At 45.4% G+C, this 17,215-nt stretch overlaps 1 protein-coding gene across 1 annotated transcript in view; it reads right to left on the bottom strand.

The window, feature by feature from the left end:
* Positions 1-6,302: 6,302 nt before the first annotated feature.
* Positions 6,303-17,215, bottom strand: part of UPK1B (uroplakin 1B) — a 28,039-nt gene continuing 17,126 nt past the window's right edge. Inside the window, exons 6-8 of the mRNA XM_045785132.2 lie at positions 15,664-15,843; positions 11,098-11,181; positions 6,303-7,225 (exon numbers count right to left, since the gene is read on the bottom strand). Coding sequence (XP_045641088.2) covers positions 7,175-7,225; positions 11,098-11,181; positions 15,664-15,843 — 315 coding nt within the window. The 3' untranslated portion in view covers positions 6,303-7,174. The remainder of the gene's footprint in view (positions 7,226-11,097; positions 11,182-15,663; positions 15,844-17,215) is intronic.

Consider the following 17,215-nt stretch of genomic DNA (forward strand, 5'->3'; position numbering starts at 1 on the left):
TGGGTGCTCCGTCTTGGTGTTGAACTGTTGTTTGAGGCCTGGAGATGTGTTCATGTCAGTATCCTTAACCTCAGTCGTGTAGAAACACACAAATTGGACTGAGCCCCCTCACTCCCTCTTTTCTCTATCCTTCTGATCCTTTCTCCTGTTCTTGCTGTGCACAGCCCCTTTGTATAACCAGCTCCAGGCCTGTGGCAGGTCTGCATTTCATTTCCTGGGCCCCATCATGCTTTTGTTCTCTTCATCCTCTTATCCCTGCTCCTTTCCCCCCATCAGTACCGGCTGCCACTGGGCTGGCCTCCCGGGCACACCTGGCTGGGTAGAGGATAGGAAGGGGTGAAGGCCAGGGCTCGAAACCTTTGATTTGGGAGGAAGATGGGGCCGTGGCAGTGACTTGGGAGAGAAGCGGCCAGTACTGCTGAGCTTCCTGGGGTGGGGGGCAGGGAAGTGGGAGGATAATCTCAGGAAGGCAATAGGAGGTGGCTTCTGGAATACAGAAATATTCAGAGATGGATGCTCGGATACAGAAATAATACTGTGTTTGCATGGGTGAACCGACGCATCAATAATGTAGCTGTGGCCGTTCTGCAGCAAGCTTTGTGGCACTGTGCCCCGGGCTCTCCCAGTCCTTCATTGCTATATGACGCTTTAATTGTTCAACTTGAACATGAATGAGTGCCAGCCGATGAGTGTAAATAATGTCCTCCCCAAACAGGGCGAGGGAGAGGAAGGAGGGCTTGGCGCTCCCAAGAAAGGCAGCAGCCACCTCCCAAGTAGGGAAGGAGAATTTGAAAGGAAAATACATTTTATAGACAGGACAGGTTTACCAAGGCTGGCCTGGTTTACCTTGAACTCAGCAGGGACAAATAAAAGCTGTGTGTTTTGTTTTGTTTTATTTCATTTAGCAAAGAAATAATGGTTTTCAGCTTTCCCCTCTCACTCTTCTCTTTTCTGCAGAATCTTGAGTTTTCTGCCGCAAATTCTCTTAATTATAATCAAATACAGACTGAACTGTTGTGATTGCCAGCAGCCCATGCCAGGGATCCCCAGTTTAGAGCTATGGGTCCCTGGTTGTGGTTGGGAGGGAAAAAGGAGAGAATACTGTGTGCAAAGGAATTTGAGAATCCATATTTGAGAATTCAGTTTCCTAGTAAATGGAAACAAAATACAGCCCCTACCATGTGGAAATTCCCCGTGCGTTTTCAGCTACTAACAGGCATCTGCGGTTTTGGGGGAATGTTCTAGAAACCCCTGCTCTGTGCCAATTACTGTTCTTCAGGTTATTCTTTCAACCAAGATAATGCACAAGTTGTTTCAGTGACTCGTTGTGAAACTTTCCAGGGTGGAAGAGAATTTTTTAAGACCTTTGCTTATTGCTCTCGTCCCCCTACCTCCCTTCACAGCTGGGCAGAGGAGTTTGGCCTCAAAGGAACGAAGTTTCCCCAGTTCTTGCCCTGTGTGTTCTCACTGTCGACTGCTAGAAAGAGGCCAAGCGTTTTGAGCTCTGTAGACAGGCCTCCTGTAATTGCCAAGGATTGTAGGAGTGCAGTCTATTTGGACATCACAAATACGTGAACAGCGTGTTACTTTACACAGTTTTTATGGATTTTTTCTCACCCTGCCACTCAGTGTTATCATACTATATGGTTTGTGATGTTTTTACACACACTTTATTGATCCTGTTGACTCTTGAGATTAGTGGGGTAGATGAGGAAGTAGAGGTTTTGAATTGTGGGGGACTTGCCAAAAATCTCACAGCTAGTGAATGGCAGAGTCAGGGCACAGACTCAAGTCTTCTGACTTCAAGACCATGACATCATATTGCCATCATCGTGGCTTCTCTTGTTTTTTAATTTTTGATTTATTTGTTTTTTGAGGTGGGGGGCTTCATTTATTTTTAAAGGTAGGTTTCCTGAATCTATATCCCTGTCCTAGCTCCTAGAGAAGTTTGGTATCTTCTGGGATCTAAAGAGTATGTTCCATTCTCATCCAGTCTCAGAACTTTTTTCCAGACTCCCTCCCTCATTTTTCTGCCCTCAGCCCCCTCACTTTCACTCAGGCCACTATTGGGGTGTCCTGAGGGGCCCCAAATGCTCTGCGGATGGGCTCTCGGGAGAGAGAAAAGATGTTTTGTGCTAGACTCCAAACCTCCATTTTCTCCAGGTTTTGTACGTAGATACAGTTCCTGTGCGACAACACAGCCTCCTAGACGGAGCATATTCAGATAGATTTCGTCAGTACTTTTGCCAATCACATTCCAAACTTTAAGTCTATCCCTTCCTACCTGAGATAGTTCACTGGTGTTAAATACGCTGAAGACGTCACACCTGCTGAGAGCATCCGATAGGTCTCGGAGGTATTCACGCAGGAGTGGCTGAGAGGTCCCACCCCAGGGAGCAGAACTGTACAAAGGCTCCATGGTTCCACTGGTGGCTGTTGAAGCTGAAGACTCAAAATTGAACCGTGTGTGTGTGTGTGTGTGTGTGTGTGTGTGATTTCGGGCCCTGAGAGAGAGGTTGGGGAAGGGTGTGTCATAACAATCATTGAATGCCTGCTCTGCATTAGCCAAGTTACCTGGGTGCGTATGTGTTTTTGTATTTTAACTTTCCAACAGCCCCGTAGGCATGTATGTACTGCAAAGAAGAAACGGATTCAAGTAACTTACCGACGTTGGTAAGAGGAAGAGATAAGTCTTGAATTCAAGTCTCTCTCTAATACCAACAAATGCACCAAGAGTGGAAATAGGGATGGGCAGTTATCTGGAGAGGGGCTGTGCCCTTCAAAGACCCCCCAGGAACACATCTGCAGTTAAATAAGTTGGGCTTATGACTCCCAGTGAGGGAGAACACGCCGTAGGGAATCATGAGGTGTCTTAGGAAAAGGGAGTTAGAACCTATTCTAGCATTTGGGTTTCAGTTGGGTCATTTGGGGAGGGCCTAAGCAAGCACGGTGTGCTCTGCACTGGGCATTGCCAGAAACCAGGGACAGTTCTATGAGTGTGAATACATTTTATTCATCGGGACTAGCAGGAGAATAGAGCTGTAAGTGGTAAACTTGTAGCAGTCACTTTTTTTAGCCAGAGGAGGGTATGTTTGGTATTTTGCAGGTGGCCCGTGACCTCGTATCTGTGCTTGGACCAAATTAGGAAGTGGGCTGACTTTGCCTCATTTTGTGTGACCTTACCTGAGGTCGGTATTCTGTGAGATTGTTTACATCTAACGGCCTAGGTGTGAGTGCAGCCTAGTTTCTGAATCTCAGGGGCTGCCCTTGTTTTCTTTTTTGGGGTAGAGGCCACTGGAAAGTAGGACAGGATGGCACCCTTTCTCTTTTACCCCAGGATTTGGCTATTTGTCTCTGTCAGAGCTGTGTGTGTGTGTGTGTGTGTGTGTGTGTGTGTGTGTGTATCTGTGTGTGTGTGTGAGTGTGTCTGTGTGTTGAGAGTTGGCTGGGGACTGTGGGGAGCGCTGCTTGGAGGAAGGTCTGGGAACTATGCCTTTCTCAGCAATGCTGCCTTTCCCCAAGATGTTTGTTCATCTCATTAGACGGGCCACTCAAGCCTTTTAAAAATGTCACACATGAAAGCAAACTCAGTAGCTTATGACTAGCCTTCTCTGGGTTTCTTTTCTTTCTTTCTTTTTTTTTTTTTAAAGATTTTATTTATTTATTCATTCGACAGAGAGAGAGACAGCCAGCGAGAGAGGGAGCACAAGCAGGGGGAGTGGGAGAGGAAGAAGCAGGCTCATAGCGGAGGAGCCTGATGTGGGGCTCGATCCCATAACGCCGGGATCACGCCCTGAGCCGAAGGCAGGCGCTCAACCGCTGTGCCACCCAGGCGCCCCTCTGGGTTTCTTTTTTGATTCAGCCTCCTGCATAGAAGGTGATAAGGATCTGGGTGTGGTGAAGCAGAAAAGACAAAGGAAAGGAAATAGTAGCTACAGAGGGAGAGACACTTGTTCATTCAATAGAGAGAAGAAAACAGCTGAGTTTCCAGTTCCTCAGCCGGCTTGTCAGGGATGGGGGGGGTGGGGGTGGGGTGGAGGTTTGAGAGGAGATTGGCTTTTCAAACTCACATGACTATTATTTGTTCTTTCTCTTCTTCATCAATAGCCAGGAAGTACCTGATGTGCTGTTTAGATTCAGAACGGTTTCTGTTTATTCCAGCTCATGTGGGAAAAAAAGTTACAGGGCTTACAAACCTGAGTATTAGGCCTTTCTTTCTTTTCCCTTTCTTTCTTTCTTTCTTTCTTTCTTTCTTTCTTTCTTTCTTTCTTTCTTTCTTTCTTTCTTTCTTAAGATTTATATATTTATTTTTAGGGGTGGGGAGGGAGAGAATCCCAAGCAGACTCCTCCTCCCCAGCTGAGCCCAGAGGGGGCTCAATCCCAAGACCCCAAGATCACCACCCAAGCTGAAACCAAGAGCCCGTTGCCTAACTTAGCCACCCAGGTGCCCTGAGCAGTAGGCTTCTTAACATTCCCTGTACACAGCCCACCAGGAGCCTGAGTGGCAACCTGGAGGAATCAGCTAACCAAGAGACCGTGATGACCCATCTGGCATTGCAAACAAGTAAAACCTACCCCAGAGTCAGCCTGACCCCTTTCTGGTGTCAGGTCGTAATTGTTCTTTGTGTACCTGATAAGCAGGCCATGGTCTGTTGGAGAAGTGGCATTTTCTCCAAGATGCTTTTGTCTGGGTGGATCTCGAGCCCAGCAACCTGCCAGCTTCCCAGAGCCAGGCGCCCCTGGTCTAGCGGGGCTGGAGGTGGCTTTGGTGAGGCTGGACCTGGCTCTCACCCTGAATGGTGGTTTGAGTCCCATTATGAGCCCCACTTCCAGTCCCAGAAGCCAGAAGGAAGAAGGGGAAGGCTGGGCTTATATGGAAGGCGGAGAGGGATGGAAGCAGGAACCAGGCAGAGCGGAAATTGCTCTGAAGTTAGACTGACGACCCCTGGCACAGAACGCACAGGAGTCCTGAATGGCTGGACTCTCTGCAGAGGAGTCCTCGGGCCTGGGTTTGTCTCAGCTGAAAGGTATGTCCTCCCCAAGTGTTGGTGGCCTGGACATAGTGGATACGTGAGTTCAGGGCCTTATTTGGTTTGGGGGTAACAAAAACCTGTCTACATTTACAGTGGAATTTGCACCTTCTCCGAAAATGAGGCTGAGGCTCCACTAGGAATCTAGCTGGAGAGGGGACAAGGGGCATTGACTAAAGGCCTGTGTTCTTTCAAGGTACTTCTTGGTAGAGAAGGCAGGAGGTAAGATTTAGAGAGCAGCAGGAGGACCATCTTACCCCCATGATAGCTCTTCCTGCTCCCACTGCTGCCTTGGATTCCACTAACCAGAGATCAATTTCCAGTTATCAGTGAAAAATCCACAGAGAAGATTAAGAGAGTGGAAACTAGTTGTCACTCACCCCTTAGTATGAATTAGTCTGCACAAAGCCTTTCCTTTAACCTAGCTGAGATCCAATCACAAGGAGAATGGAATTTTGTGGGTAGGCAGAGTTTTGGAGCATGCACAAAGCCCTAGAGGGGAGGTAGGAGTGGATTTGGGGCAGACTTCGCTCAGCCAGCACAGAGCGTGAGGCACTGGAAAACCTAGTTAGCAGTGGAAGAAAAAGGCATCAGAACACATGGGAGGCATTTCAAAGCTTGGCCCAGAGTAATCTGTCTCTTTCTCTCTTCTCAAAGACCATGGAGAGAAGTTTCTCAGCTAGTGCAGGTGTCCTTTATCCTGACACCCGAAGCACTCTCCTGGAGAGACAAGTGAGGCAGGGGAGGGGCAAGCCGGTTGGGAGTCAGGACAGGAGCCTGTGGCCCCCTATCCTGGGAATTAGGGATCAGGCTGCTGTCCCAGCTTTTCCAGCAGGTGCATGGCACTCCTCTCTTGTCCCTCCCTACCCCGGGGCTCAACCTAAGTCACCGAACACCAGGGTGTGGGATCGGCGCACTCCTTGTGACTGAGTTGGCTGTGAGTAGGACCTGAAGAAAACATCCATTTCCTTCATAGGGGGCCATAGTTCACAGTTGGAAGTTCGGGATGCTTCCGTTGCAGGAGGAAAAGGATTGAGGAGCCGGAGCTAGCATCCCCACTACTGGGCCAAGTGCAGCAGGAGTGAAAAGTTTCAACCATCTAACCGTACAGCAAGGTTGCAGGGCATCGGCAGGAAACCTCACCCGATTGCGTTTTCCATCTCCTAAGTGTTGATTCCCATGAGCCTAAAAGGCTCTTCTGTTGGAACACTCATTTTGTTACCCTTGTATGTGACCAGTTATGCCACTGGTAAAAACATAAGAAAAGGAACATATTTAAAAGCCCTTTTTATTTATAAGACTAGACAAATATTGAATTGTAAGAATTTCTTTCAGGACCACCAAGGAAACAGTTCAGAAGAGAAATAATTTGACAGTAGCAGAAATGACCATAAGTCACATATCTAATATCCAGCTTGCTTCTCTCCTGTTTGAAAGGTGTTTCCGTTTGAGACTCGTAAATACATGACAGGCCCCTACTTTGTCCCCAAAAGTCCACATACTTTTAATTAATGGGAGAACTGAGCTTAATACCCACATGTCACGCTGCCATGTCTGAGAAGAAGTTTCAACCACTATTAGCTCAAGTTTGGGCATCATCCTGGAGAATAAAAGGGTCCTAAGGGGGCATTAAGGGAATCACTTGAGTCTGTATAGATGGGAGCCACCATAGAACAAAGGCCAAAGATCTCTCTCAGCAACCTTTTCCTTAGTTCTCTGGCTTGAGCAAGGCTGAGAAGAATGAAAGCTGTTGCAAGTCTCTCTTAGAAAGTAGTGAGAAATACACGCAACCTTGCTGTCCAAATACGGACTTGGCTTTGCTGTGATAACACTGGTTCTTGCGAGTGTTTTTATGCCCCCAAATTAAAAGTAAGCAGGGATGGAAGTAGTTATTGACTTTCTAAAGTCTCCCTTTCCTAACGTCTATAAAAATGTTGCAGAACCCTAGACCAGGCTGAAAACACTAGTGAGAATTTTGAGAGTCTGAGAGCCCAGGGGAACACCGCACCAACTGACTCGGCAGTGTGAGCACGAAGGCACAGGGCCCCCTCGGGGCGCAGATGTGGGCTGTCCTAGGAGAGCTCACTTGCAGCACCGGGTCCAGAGTCACTGGAGGAAGGTGGTGGGGTGGTGACACTTTGTTCTTAATATTCAATTCTGCTCCAGTAGAACATGGTACCCAGGAGAACCCAAAACTAGAATACAAAGGGAAAAAAACACACGAAAATAAGGAATTGTTTTAGAAACAATTCATACTTGGGGAAAAAAGGATGTTAGGTTCACTCAGGCTTAGATGATGCTGATTTTTTAAGAGTAATCTCACCTTAAGAAACTTCCTGGGGCAGAGGTAATTAAGCTGCCAGTCAGTGATAGCTTCTCCATTCCCCACTTTCTTGCCCCAATCTGCCCTAGACTTCCCTGTCTGCTGGGGTTTCTCCCCTCACATCTGTGCTAAACTAGCCCGCTGGGGAAATTCTTTCCTCTTCCCAGCAGGCTAATGACCTTCCAGTGGATTCTTATTTCTTGTATGTACCATTTGGAGGTACGAGTTTCTTGCTTTCTGCTATTGAAACTCTCCTCCCACAAACCCCCTCTTTTCCCAAAAATGCCTGTGACCTGGAACAGCTGCCCCTGAAGAATGCCACAGAACTCAAGGTATTTGACGTGGGCGAGGGCTTAGAATATCTCTGTTCTGAGTGAGCTGCCACTCACTCCCTGCATCTGGAAAGTAATGATAATATTCTCCATCCGCCCCCTGAGTTAGACGACGGAATGAGAAAGAAATACTATGATCACTAATGTCTGATGTTTATTGACAACTTACTATACATCAGACACTGTTCTGAGTGCTACACGTACAAGTCCACTGAATGTTTCCAGAGCCCTATGAAGAGACCAAGGCACAAAGAAGGTAAGGAACTTACCCTAGGAGACTGGCTCCCTACCTAGCTACTGTTGTGGGGATTTAATGCTAAAAGTATTGGACATGATGCCTTGTCCATAGCAGGCCCTCAATACATTTAGTTCCTTTTGCTTCCCTCTTTTGAATTTCAAGGAGACTTTACTAGATTCAGAGTCCATTCAATGCTTGTGGAAATGTCAAGTGTTTCAACTGGTCTGGAGTTTAAGAGCCTTTAAACATTATCCCACAGTTCCTGCTAGCATGGCACGGATAGAAACTTCACTGTTACCATTTTCCATTGATTCAACAAACTATCAAGCACCAGCTACGTGCACTGCTAAGCCCTGGGGATACAGAGGGCAGCTGGTTCTCAGGCTTTTGACAGAGACAAATACATCGTAGCGGAGTGACGGTGACATGACGGAGGTGTGTGGGGGGTGTTGCAGGACTTCCTGAGGGTGGGTGAGGAACCACAGAAGAGCTCTCAAAGGACTTCACTTTCCCTTCCTGCCTGCCTCACTGAGCTGCTCACGCTGAACCCAGCATTTCCTCAAGTGTGGTGCACCAACACCCAAGGGACCCTTGGGGGTGTGCCGGATGTCAAGACCATTTGCATAACAATATTAAGACTTTATTTGCCCTTTTCCCTGTTTTCCACATTTGTACTGATGGTGCAAAAGCAGGGGAAGGTAAAACTGCGGGCAACTTAGCAGGATTCGAGGTAGAGGCACTAAACAGTGGTAGTAGTCTGTGTATTCTTCACTGCTATGTACGTGCAGCAAGAGAAAAGGCACCTTAAGAGATTTGGAGTTTTAGAATTTTGAGATTGTTTTTGATGAAGCAGTAAGAATTACTAATTTTATTAAATGTTCACCTTTGAATATACATCTTTTTTTTTTTTTAAGATTTATTTATTGGGGCGCCTGGGTGGCTCCGTCAGTTAAGTATCTACCTTTGGCTCAGGTCATGATCCTGGGGTCCTGGAGGTCAGCCCTGGGTGGGGCTCCCTGCTCAGCAGGGAGTCTGCTTCTCCCTCTGCCCCCTCCTCCATTCTGCTCTCTCATTCTTTCTCTCAAATAAATAAATAAAATCTTTTTTAAAAAAGATTTGAGAGACAGCGCACATGTGCTCATGCACGGGGGAGGGGGAAGGAAGAGGGCAGGGGAACCCAACATGGGGCTTGATCTCACGACCGTAAGATCACGTGAGCTGAGTGGAAATCAAGAGTCGGACACTTAACCAACTGAGCCACCCAGGTGCCCCTGAATATACATCTTTTTAATATTCTTGCAACGGAAAGTATGCATAAAGCAGTTTTGTTGAAAGCTGAGATCTGAGGGTTGTCTTAAGGAAAAGCACTTGTGTGATTGTTTGAGTTGTATCCTGAACTAGCCATTTTTTTTTAAGATTTTAATTTTATGTATTTGAGAGAGAGAGCATGAGGGGGGAAGGGTCAGAGGGAGAAGCAGACTCCAGATCATGACCTGAGCCGAAGGCAGTCGCCCAACCAGTTGAGCCACCCAGGTGCCCCAAGCCTTTTTTTTTTTTTTTTAAGATTTTATTTATTATTTGAGAGTGAGAGCACCAGCTGGGAGAGGCAGAAGAGGGGCAGAGGGAAAGGGCTGAGCAGGGAGCCCGACATGGGGCTCACTCCCAGGACCCGGGGGTCAGCACCTGAGCCAAAGGCAGACGCTTAACGAGTGAGTGATCCAGGCGCCCCCGAAATAGCCATTTTTTCATGAAACATGATTTTTACTTGAAAAAATGACTAACAGACAAGCTACAGTTATTCAGATGGGATGTTTGGCAGACACTGTCTCAAAAATTTACAAAGTGAGTCTGCTACTTCCAAGGAAAACAACTGACAATATTTGTTGCCAGTGATCCATTTGGGCACTCAAGCAAAAATCAGGCAACTTGTTTCTGTCCTGATGGGTTGATAGCATCCCCATGATTAAGGGCCTTTCCAATGTGGCAATAGCAACGAATGTGATTTCTTGGTATTGGGTAAAGAATTCAGCCAACGTTTGGAAGATCAGCATAACATAGTGAACCAATATTTTCCCAAATGACCAATGCATGATGTTATAGAATCATGAATGGGTAAAAGATTTCTGCAAATTGTAAGACAAACCAATGTGAATGTATTTTAATACAATAGAGTCTGAAAAGTTTGTTGACATAGTTTTAGATTCCACATTGCAACTAACCTTTAAGAAACTGCTAGTTGTCAAGTTTTGTGTAGTACCGAAGAAGAATATTCACAATTACCCTTGGATAAGGCTATCAAAACATTCTAGTTTTTTTCAACTACCTATCAGTGTGAGGGTGGATTTTCTTCAAATCCTTCAGCCTAAGCAACGTACCATAACAGATTAAGTGAAGAAGCAAATATGAGGACCCAGCTGTCTTCTATTAAAACCAGACACTGAAGATACTTTTAAAAATGTAAAACAATGCTGCTTTTCTATTTTTTGTTTTGGAAAATAGTCACTTTTTTCCACAAAAATATATTGTTAATGCTAACATGTAATTAGTTTATTATTGTTATTTCAAATGAATTAATAAGTATTTTTTAAAATTCTGAGTTAATTTCCATTAGGGTAAATATAAATAGATATAGTCCCCATAAATAAAAGCTTGTTGGAGTCCTCAATAATTGTTGAGAGTGTAAAAGGGTTCTGAAAGCAAAAGTTTAGAACTGCTTCCCAAATGTGATGGCTCTTCATCCTGACAGCAAATTAGAATCATATGGAAAAAAGGAAATGCTTTTTAACGTCTGGGTCCTGCGCCTGGATCTGCTGGATCAGAATCTCAGAGGCTGGGGCCCAGGCATATTTTCTTTTCCCCAAGCTTCCCTAGGAAGTGGTCTCTAACCACTGAGCGATCTTCGGTATCTATAATAAACTAATGAGATCTGGAGAGCAGGGGTAGCAAGCAAGTGCTTTCCCGTCAGCGGGTGGATGTGGCGAGTAGGGCACATCCCTTCTCCTGGGGGGATATGAACACCCTGCCCACCAACGGAATCCACGGTCCTTGGCCTGATGCCAACAGCTTCCTGCCCAGCCCTCAGGTCTGAGGTTTTGTTTCCAGACTGCTAGTGTGGTTGGGTTAACCAGGGGCAATCTCAAGTTCTCTCCTTCGCATGGGCAGGGAAATACTCACAGTCCAGCAGAGAATGGCGAATCCAAACCAGGCCACCCCCCAGGCGTGTCGGTTCATCGGTCCAGAGATGAGTTCATAGCATCCCTGGAGAGACAGGTGATCCCACGTGGGTGTGAGAGGAACCAGAGAAAAAGATGTAAGGGGTGGGCAGGAGAGCAGATTTCTACCCAGGTCAGTACTATTCCAAAGTCTAGTTTACATAACCAGGCTCTTTCCACGTCCCCGTGGACAGCCGGCTGTTGATGGGCTGTGCTGAGGGAATAGAAACAGTCCTGTTCAATAACTACTTCATATCACGTTCTTTTGTGTCTTTATCACTCAGGCTAACAAAGGTGCTGCTGTTTTAGGCTAATGTTTTTTCATACTGAATACGTGGGCAATGTATTCTTTTTTTTAAATTGTAGTATAAAGTACAATATAAAGTATTCTTAATAAAATTTGAGTATTTTTTCTCTCCCTACAGATTTTTTTGATTTTTTTTGAGAGCAGAGTTACCTTTTGTTTGTTCTTAAAAGTGCTTCTGATCTATGAAAATCAAAGGGTTTTTTTTTTTAAACCATTAAAGGAACTCCTATTTCATGCTGTCTGAATTCTCATTTGCTATCATATTTCAACATTTCTTTATTGGATTCTAGTAAGACATTGAAAAGCCACAGTGTGCGTGCAAGCGATTCATTTTTGATTAATCAAAGCAAGCATGCATGCCGTAATCCAGCGAGCTTTTACATGCGGCACACTCTGTCCCAGTCGCCATGCGAAGTGCTGGGGTGACGCACATGCGTGGGGTTAGAGCTGCCCTCTGGGGGACCTGTGCTGACACCCTGGGGAAGTCTAAGCAATGCGGCAGCCAGGTGGTTCCATGGACCACTGAGGTCCGGAGGGAAATGTCCTCAAAAGGCTGACCTTTTGGCGAGGCCCTGCCCAGGCGACCACTTGAGGTTCCATCTTTCTGGCCCTGCTCCAGGCCCTTGTTAACCCACTTACGCGCCCTGACTTTGCTAAGCCTTTATGTCCCCCCATTTACCCTTCTCTATCTACGTTACAGGCATCTCTGTTCACCTACGCGCTCAAGTAAAACTTTTGGAATTATCTCTAACTGTTCCTGTCCATTATCTCTAACTGTTCCTTATCCAACATCATATACTTAAGCAAGACCTTTTGGGTCTACTTTAACAATATATCTCAAATGCAAACACGTATTGCTTCCTGCTACCGCCTTGGTCCACAATGGTCTCACTCCAGAATTACTACAACCTCCTCTTAACTTTGTCTCCCTGGGGCCCGAGTCTGCTGTCGGCACCCTCCTTAGCTTTATACAGTGCCAGAGGGATGCTTGTAAAACATAAATCAGATCACTTCAAATCCCTGCTCAAAACAAATGGCTTTCCCCCACTCTTAAAATGAAATTCTGAGTCCTCCCAGCAGCCCTGTCTGACGAGGCTCTGCCTCTCCCTCTGAGCCTGGCATCCTCTCCCAGAGGCTGTTTCCCTGTAAAGCTAATGAGCTTAAGCTTCAGGGCTGCTTACTTACCAAGACCAATTCAAGGCCCTGTACCTAATTTTTTTTTCCTAAGGAGGGATCCTTCCATAGAGATTCAAGCCCTACAAAATCTAAATCATCCTCGCCTTCTACTCTTCCTTCTCTCATTCTGGCCTTGCCATGCGGATGTCCTTGGTGTTCCTCTAAAAAGCTAAGACCGCTCCTACTTAGGGCTTTGCACCTGCTGCTTCCTTTACTTAGAACTCTCTTCCCCAGTCTTTTTTAAGTGAGCGTCTCATATCCTCATTTGATTCAGAACTCTGTGCAAGTGTTATCCCAACGAAGTCTTTCTTGACCACCATAGAGAAAAACACTCTTTCCCCGTCATTCCTGTATACTTGCCCCACTTTACTTCCACTCATGGCATTTATCACTACCTGGAATTTATCATGTATTTGTTTGGTAACTTGTTTGGTGTCTCTCTCCCACACTACAGTACAAGTGTGAGGGCAGGGATCTCATTGTGCTCATTGCTGAATCTCTAGAACCCAGCACGAGTACCTGGCACATAGTAGGCACCTAATAAACATTGATAGAATGAGCTGATTCCAGCAGGAGCATCTGTGACACCGTAGCTCACAAGCCCTCCTATATCCATTACTCACGGGTCCTCCTGACAACCCTGGGAGGGGTCGTTTGTCCTAATATGTACCCATAGAACCCACTTATGTCAGGTGCCAGACGCTGGGCTGGGCATTCAGCGGTGACAAGACAGACATGGGTATTGTTCTTATGGAACTTACAGACAAAAGCCCCAGTTTTTTCACCTCTTCTAATTTAGTTCCTTCGCATGGTGCTTTTTTTTTTTTTTAATCATTGTAATGGTGCTTCCCTTGATCTTCTTTAGTTCTGTGATAAGGTTCCTGAGGTACAACGATCAGAATTTGCACATAGCATTTCTGGGGCAGATGGACCCAAGTAAGGATATCTGCATCTGACATGCTATGGGCAATTCTGGTGAGTTTCTGTTTTCCCCACACCTATGAGGACTTCCCTAATTTTGTTAGCCTTCATTTATACAATGTGCATTTTGAAAACTACAATGTGGATATGAAAAAGAGAGTCATTCCCCTCTTCCATCACCCACCCCCCAAACATTTCCCAGTGCCTGCATTGGGCCAGCAGTATGTGAAGAACTGAGACGCAGAAGTGAGTAGTGTACAGTCCTCGAGGAGACACAGAAAAAATGGACTTGTGAGCAAATACCTACAATATGGATCCAGGCGTCAACTGCAATAGTAGCAGTAAAGGATAGGAAGTACTGGGCGACGTATTTAACTTGGTGGGAAGGGATTGCTATAGGAGAAGTAGCAGGACCTGTAACTCAAAAAGAAGGGTGGTGTGTGGGAATCTGGGGCACAGGGAGAGGGAGAAGTGGAAAGGACGAGTAGGTAAGAGTATGTTGAGGGTGAAGAATGAGTGAGATCGAAGAGGAGGAGCACGGGGAGCTGGGGACAGAGAGAGGAATTTCAGGTGCAGGACTCGGGTAGGGGAGTAGGGTTGCGTGATGGTAAGTTTGTAGTTGTGCTGTAGCTGGTGGGTAGAGGAGGTAGAAAGGTTACGGACAGGTGAGGCCAAGAAACCTCAAGGGAGGGGGTGGGAAGGGTTGTCAAAACTCATGGGGAGGTCCCTCGCTGCTGGAAACATCACCTGTCCTAGGGAGATCACCTGATTATCTGAGGGCAAATACCCTATTCTGTCCCTTTCACAGAGACGATCCAGTTTATATGCAATGCAATCCAATCAAGATACGTTTGTGTGGGTCCGGGCCAAGGTTGAAATACTGAAAGCATGTATTACTCCCGAGAGTGATCATTAGGCTGCGTGTTGTGATTAGAAGGAGTACGTTTAATTGTTAGAGCGTTCTGAACGTAAGCGATTGAAATGACACCGGTCGGCCTCGCTGAAAAGCTAGATAGGGTTGCTTTGACGGACTCTGCAGAAGAATCCGCACCGCTCCCATGCCCTTTTCTGGATGAATGCAACCGATCCTCGTCCAGGCACCCTCCCGGCGATGGCACGATCTTCAGCTGTTCGGTGACCTTCACTCTGAAAGCGCGCTCTGTATTGTTTACTCCAGGACTAAGGAGCCTGATGTTTCTCAATATTTGATGAACTGGCACACAACCAGCTTCCCTCAAAGTGGTACCTCGCAAAGCAGTGTAAGTATTTCGGAGGCTGACTACAAGTATAGGAGAATTCTCCTCAGGCTTTTTGGGACTATTTCCAAGTTCTTTCTTGGCTTACAGTCTGGGCTCCAGAGCCAGATGGCTTGGGTTTGAATTCTGACTCAACCATTTACTAGCCGAGTGACCTTGGGCAAGGTACTTATATCTCCATGTCTCAGTTCCTCGTCCATAAAATAAGAATCACACTGGCACCTACATTTGAGCCTTAAATGAGTTAATATATGTTATGGCACTTGGAGTGGCATCTGCCTTAAGTAAGTACTCAATACATGTTAGTTTTCAGGATCATTATATCGTTCTCATCAGGCTGGAAACACTGTCTCAAAAACCATCTGTATATAAACTGCCTTCTACCCAAATCATCGACTTCATATTCAATTAAGACTATCCTATATTGCCACTGAATAATGAAGGCAGTTGTACAATTACTCCATTTACCATCAGCCATTGCCATTGCTTTGGCACTAGAAGAACATTCTTTTTGTATACACCCCTTCCGATTTACATTTTGCAAAAATAGAACAAATCTTTGTTTAATGGAAATCGTGTCTGAAATATCAAGTCTATATTCTCCTGTACAAATAGTCTGCATTTAAACAAAGTTGGACTTTGCTATCGCAATTCTCAGGTTCTGTTAATTTTATTACAATGTCGATTTTCCCCAGAACAGCCCTAGATTAGCATCCGCATTTTACTGACCGAGAAAGAAAGAGTTGACATGAGGTTTAGGAAGAAGGATGCAGAGTTCTTCATGAGAGACCTTACCTATAGTTAACCAGTATTTCCCTCATAAAGAACAGAACACGGTTCTGGCAGGTGTCGGGCGGGGAGGACTCACCTGCTGGTGGTAGTAACCAGGCACCCCTAGTTTGCAGGCCTCCAGGTTGAGAGGTTCTTTAAGATTGGTCATCACACAGCACTGACGAGGCCAGGGATAGTCGGCATCGTTATTCACGGTCCGGAAGGCAGACGTATATTTCTGCCAGTCTGATGGACCATTTACACCACAGCAGTGGTCCTGTCAGCAGAGGACAGAGACAAAATTCTCTTCCATGCTCCTTGCTAGAACATCAATGTAGCCACTGAGATTTTATGGTGAAAGAAGATATGGAAAGTGTACCGTATCTTACACTTACTAGAATTCCCCAAACAAGAGCTGAGGGTATCACTAACCTATGTTTTAGAGCCTACAAAATACTTCAACATTTGTTACTCTGCCAGCCACTAATGAGCTCTGTAACCTCTGAGGGGTTCAACTCCCTACTGTGCCTCATTTTCCTTCACTGTAAAACATGGCCTTGTTTCCTTCACACAGTCTGTGGTCCTCAGAATTCCTGTGAGGATTAAATTAACTAATGTGCCTGACCTGTCTAGTACAGTGCCTGACTCATAGCAAACCCTTGATTATCATTAATACTAATATCTTGATACAGCAATGGGAGGGAGGTATGATTATTCTCATATGACAAATGAGCAAATTGAGAGTCAGAAAATTAAAATTTTTAGCGGTGAAGAAGTGATGAGTAATTCTTCTTGTTTTACATTTCTGTACTTTTCACATTTTCTAGAGTAGTTGTGTATTACTTTTATAATGGGAGGAAATAAACTGGAAAAAAATGACCCAAACCTGGTGGCACACAGCTACGCCTCTACATAGGAGAGGAAGAGCAAGCAACACATAGCTAATATCCTCACCCTCTGGATACAGTTGAGGAGAGAGGGTAAAACATACTTCATACCACTATCCTTCCTTTGTAGAAATTCTGCTAAAATGTTTCAAGGGAAGAAGTTAAAATGACAGACCCCTCTCAACTTTCAGAATGAATTACTTTCAAATAAAGTTGATGGTAAATCAACTGTCTTTATTTTTATTTTATTTTATTTATTTATTTATTTGAGAGCAAGAGAGAAAGAGGGCACAAGCAGGGTGGGGGCAGAGGGAGAAGCAGACTCCCCACTGAGGAGGGAGCCCAACACGGGGCTCAATCCCAAGACCCTGGGATCATGACCTGAGCTAAAGACAAACACTTAACCAACCGAGCCACCCAGGCACTCCAAATCAGCTGTCTTTAAAGCATATCCTATTTTGCCACTGGATTATGGAAAATATCTTGCTAAGAAAAATAATTATCCTGTATTTAGATCTGGGCTTTTTTTGGGAAAAAAATGGTTAAGTTCAGACTGGGTTTTTAAAAGTTAGAAGATTTTTCAGATGTGTAGGCATTTGCATTTTCATTTGAAGAGCTTAGTTCTTGCTAGCAGAGTGGGAAAAGTACATGACCTATAGTCAGAAGAGTGAGAGAAAGTAAAAAAGTGCCAGTGAATCAGAGGTCCTCATGGGGTAAAAAGAATGACTGGAATGGGAATATTCAGATAAATGTAGGAAGGGA

This window comes from Ursus americanus, chromosome 4, assembly GCF_024610735.1.
Source record: "Ursus americanus isolate L20-20 chromosome 4, mUrsAme1.1.p, whole genome shotgun sequence".
Lineage (NCBI taxonomy): Eukaryota > Metazoa > Chordata > Mammalia > Carnivora > Ursidae > Ursus > Ursus americanus.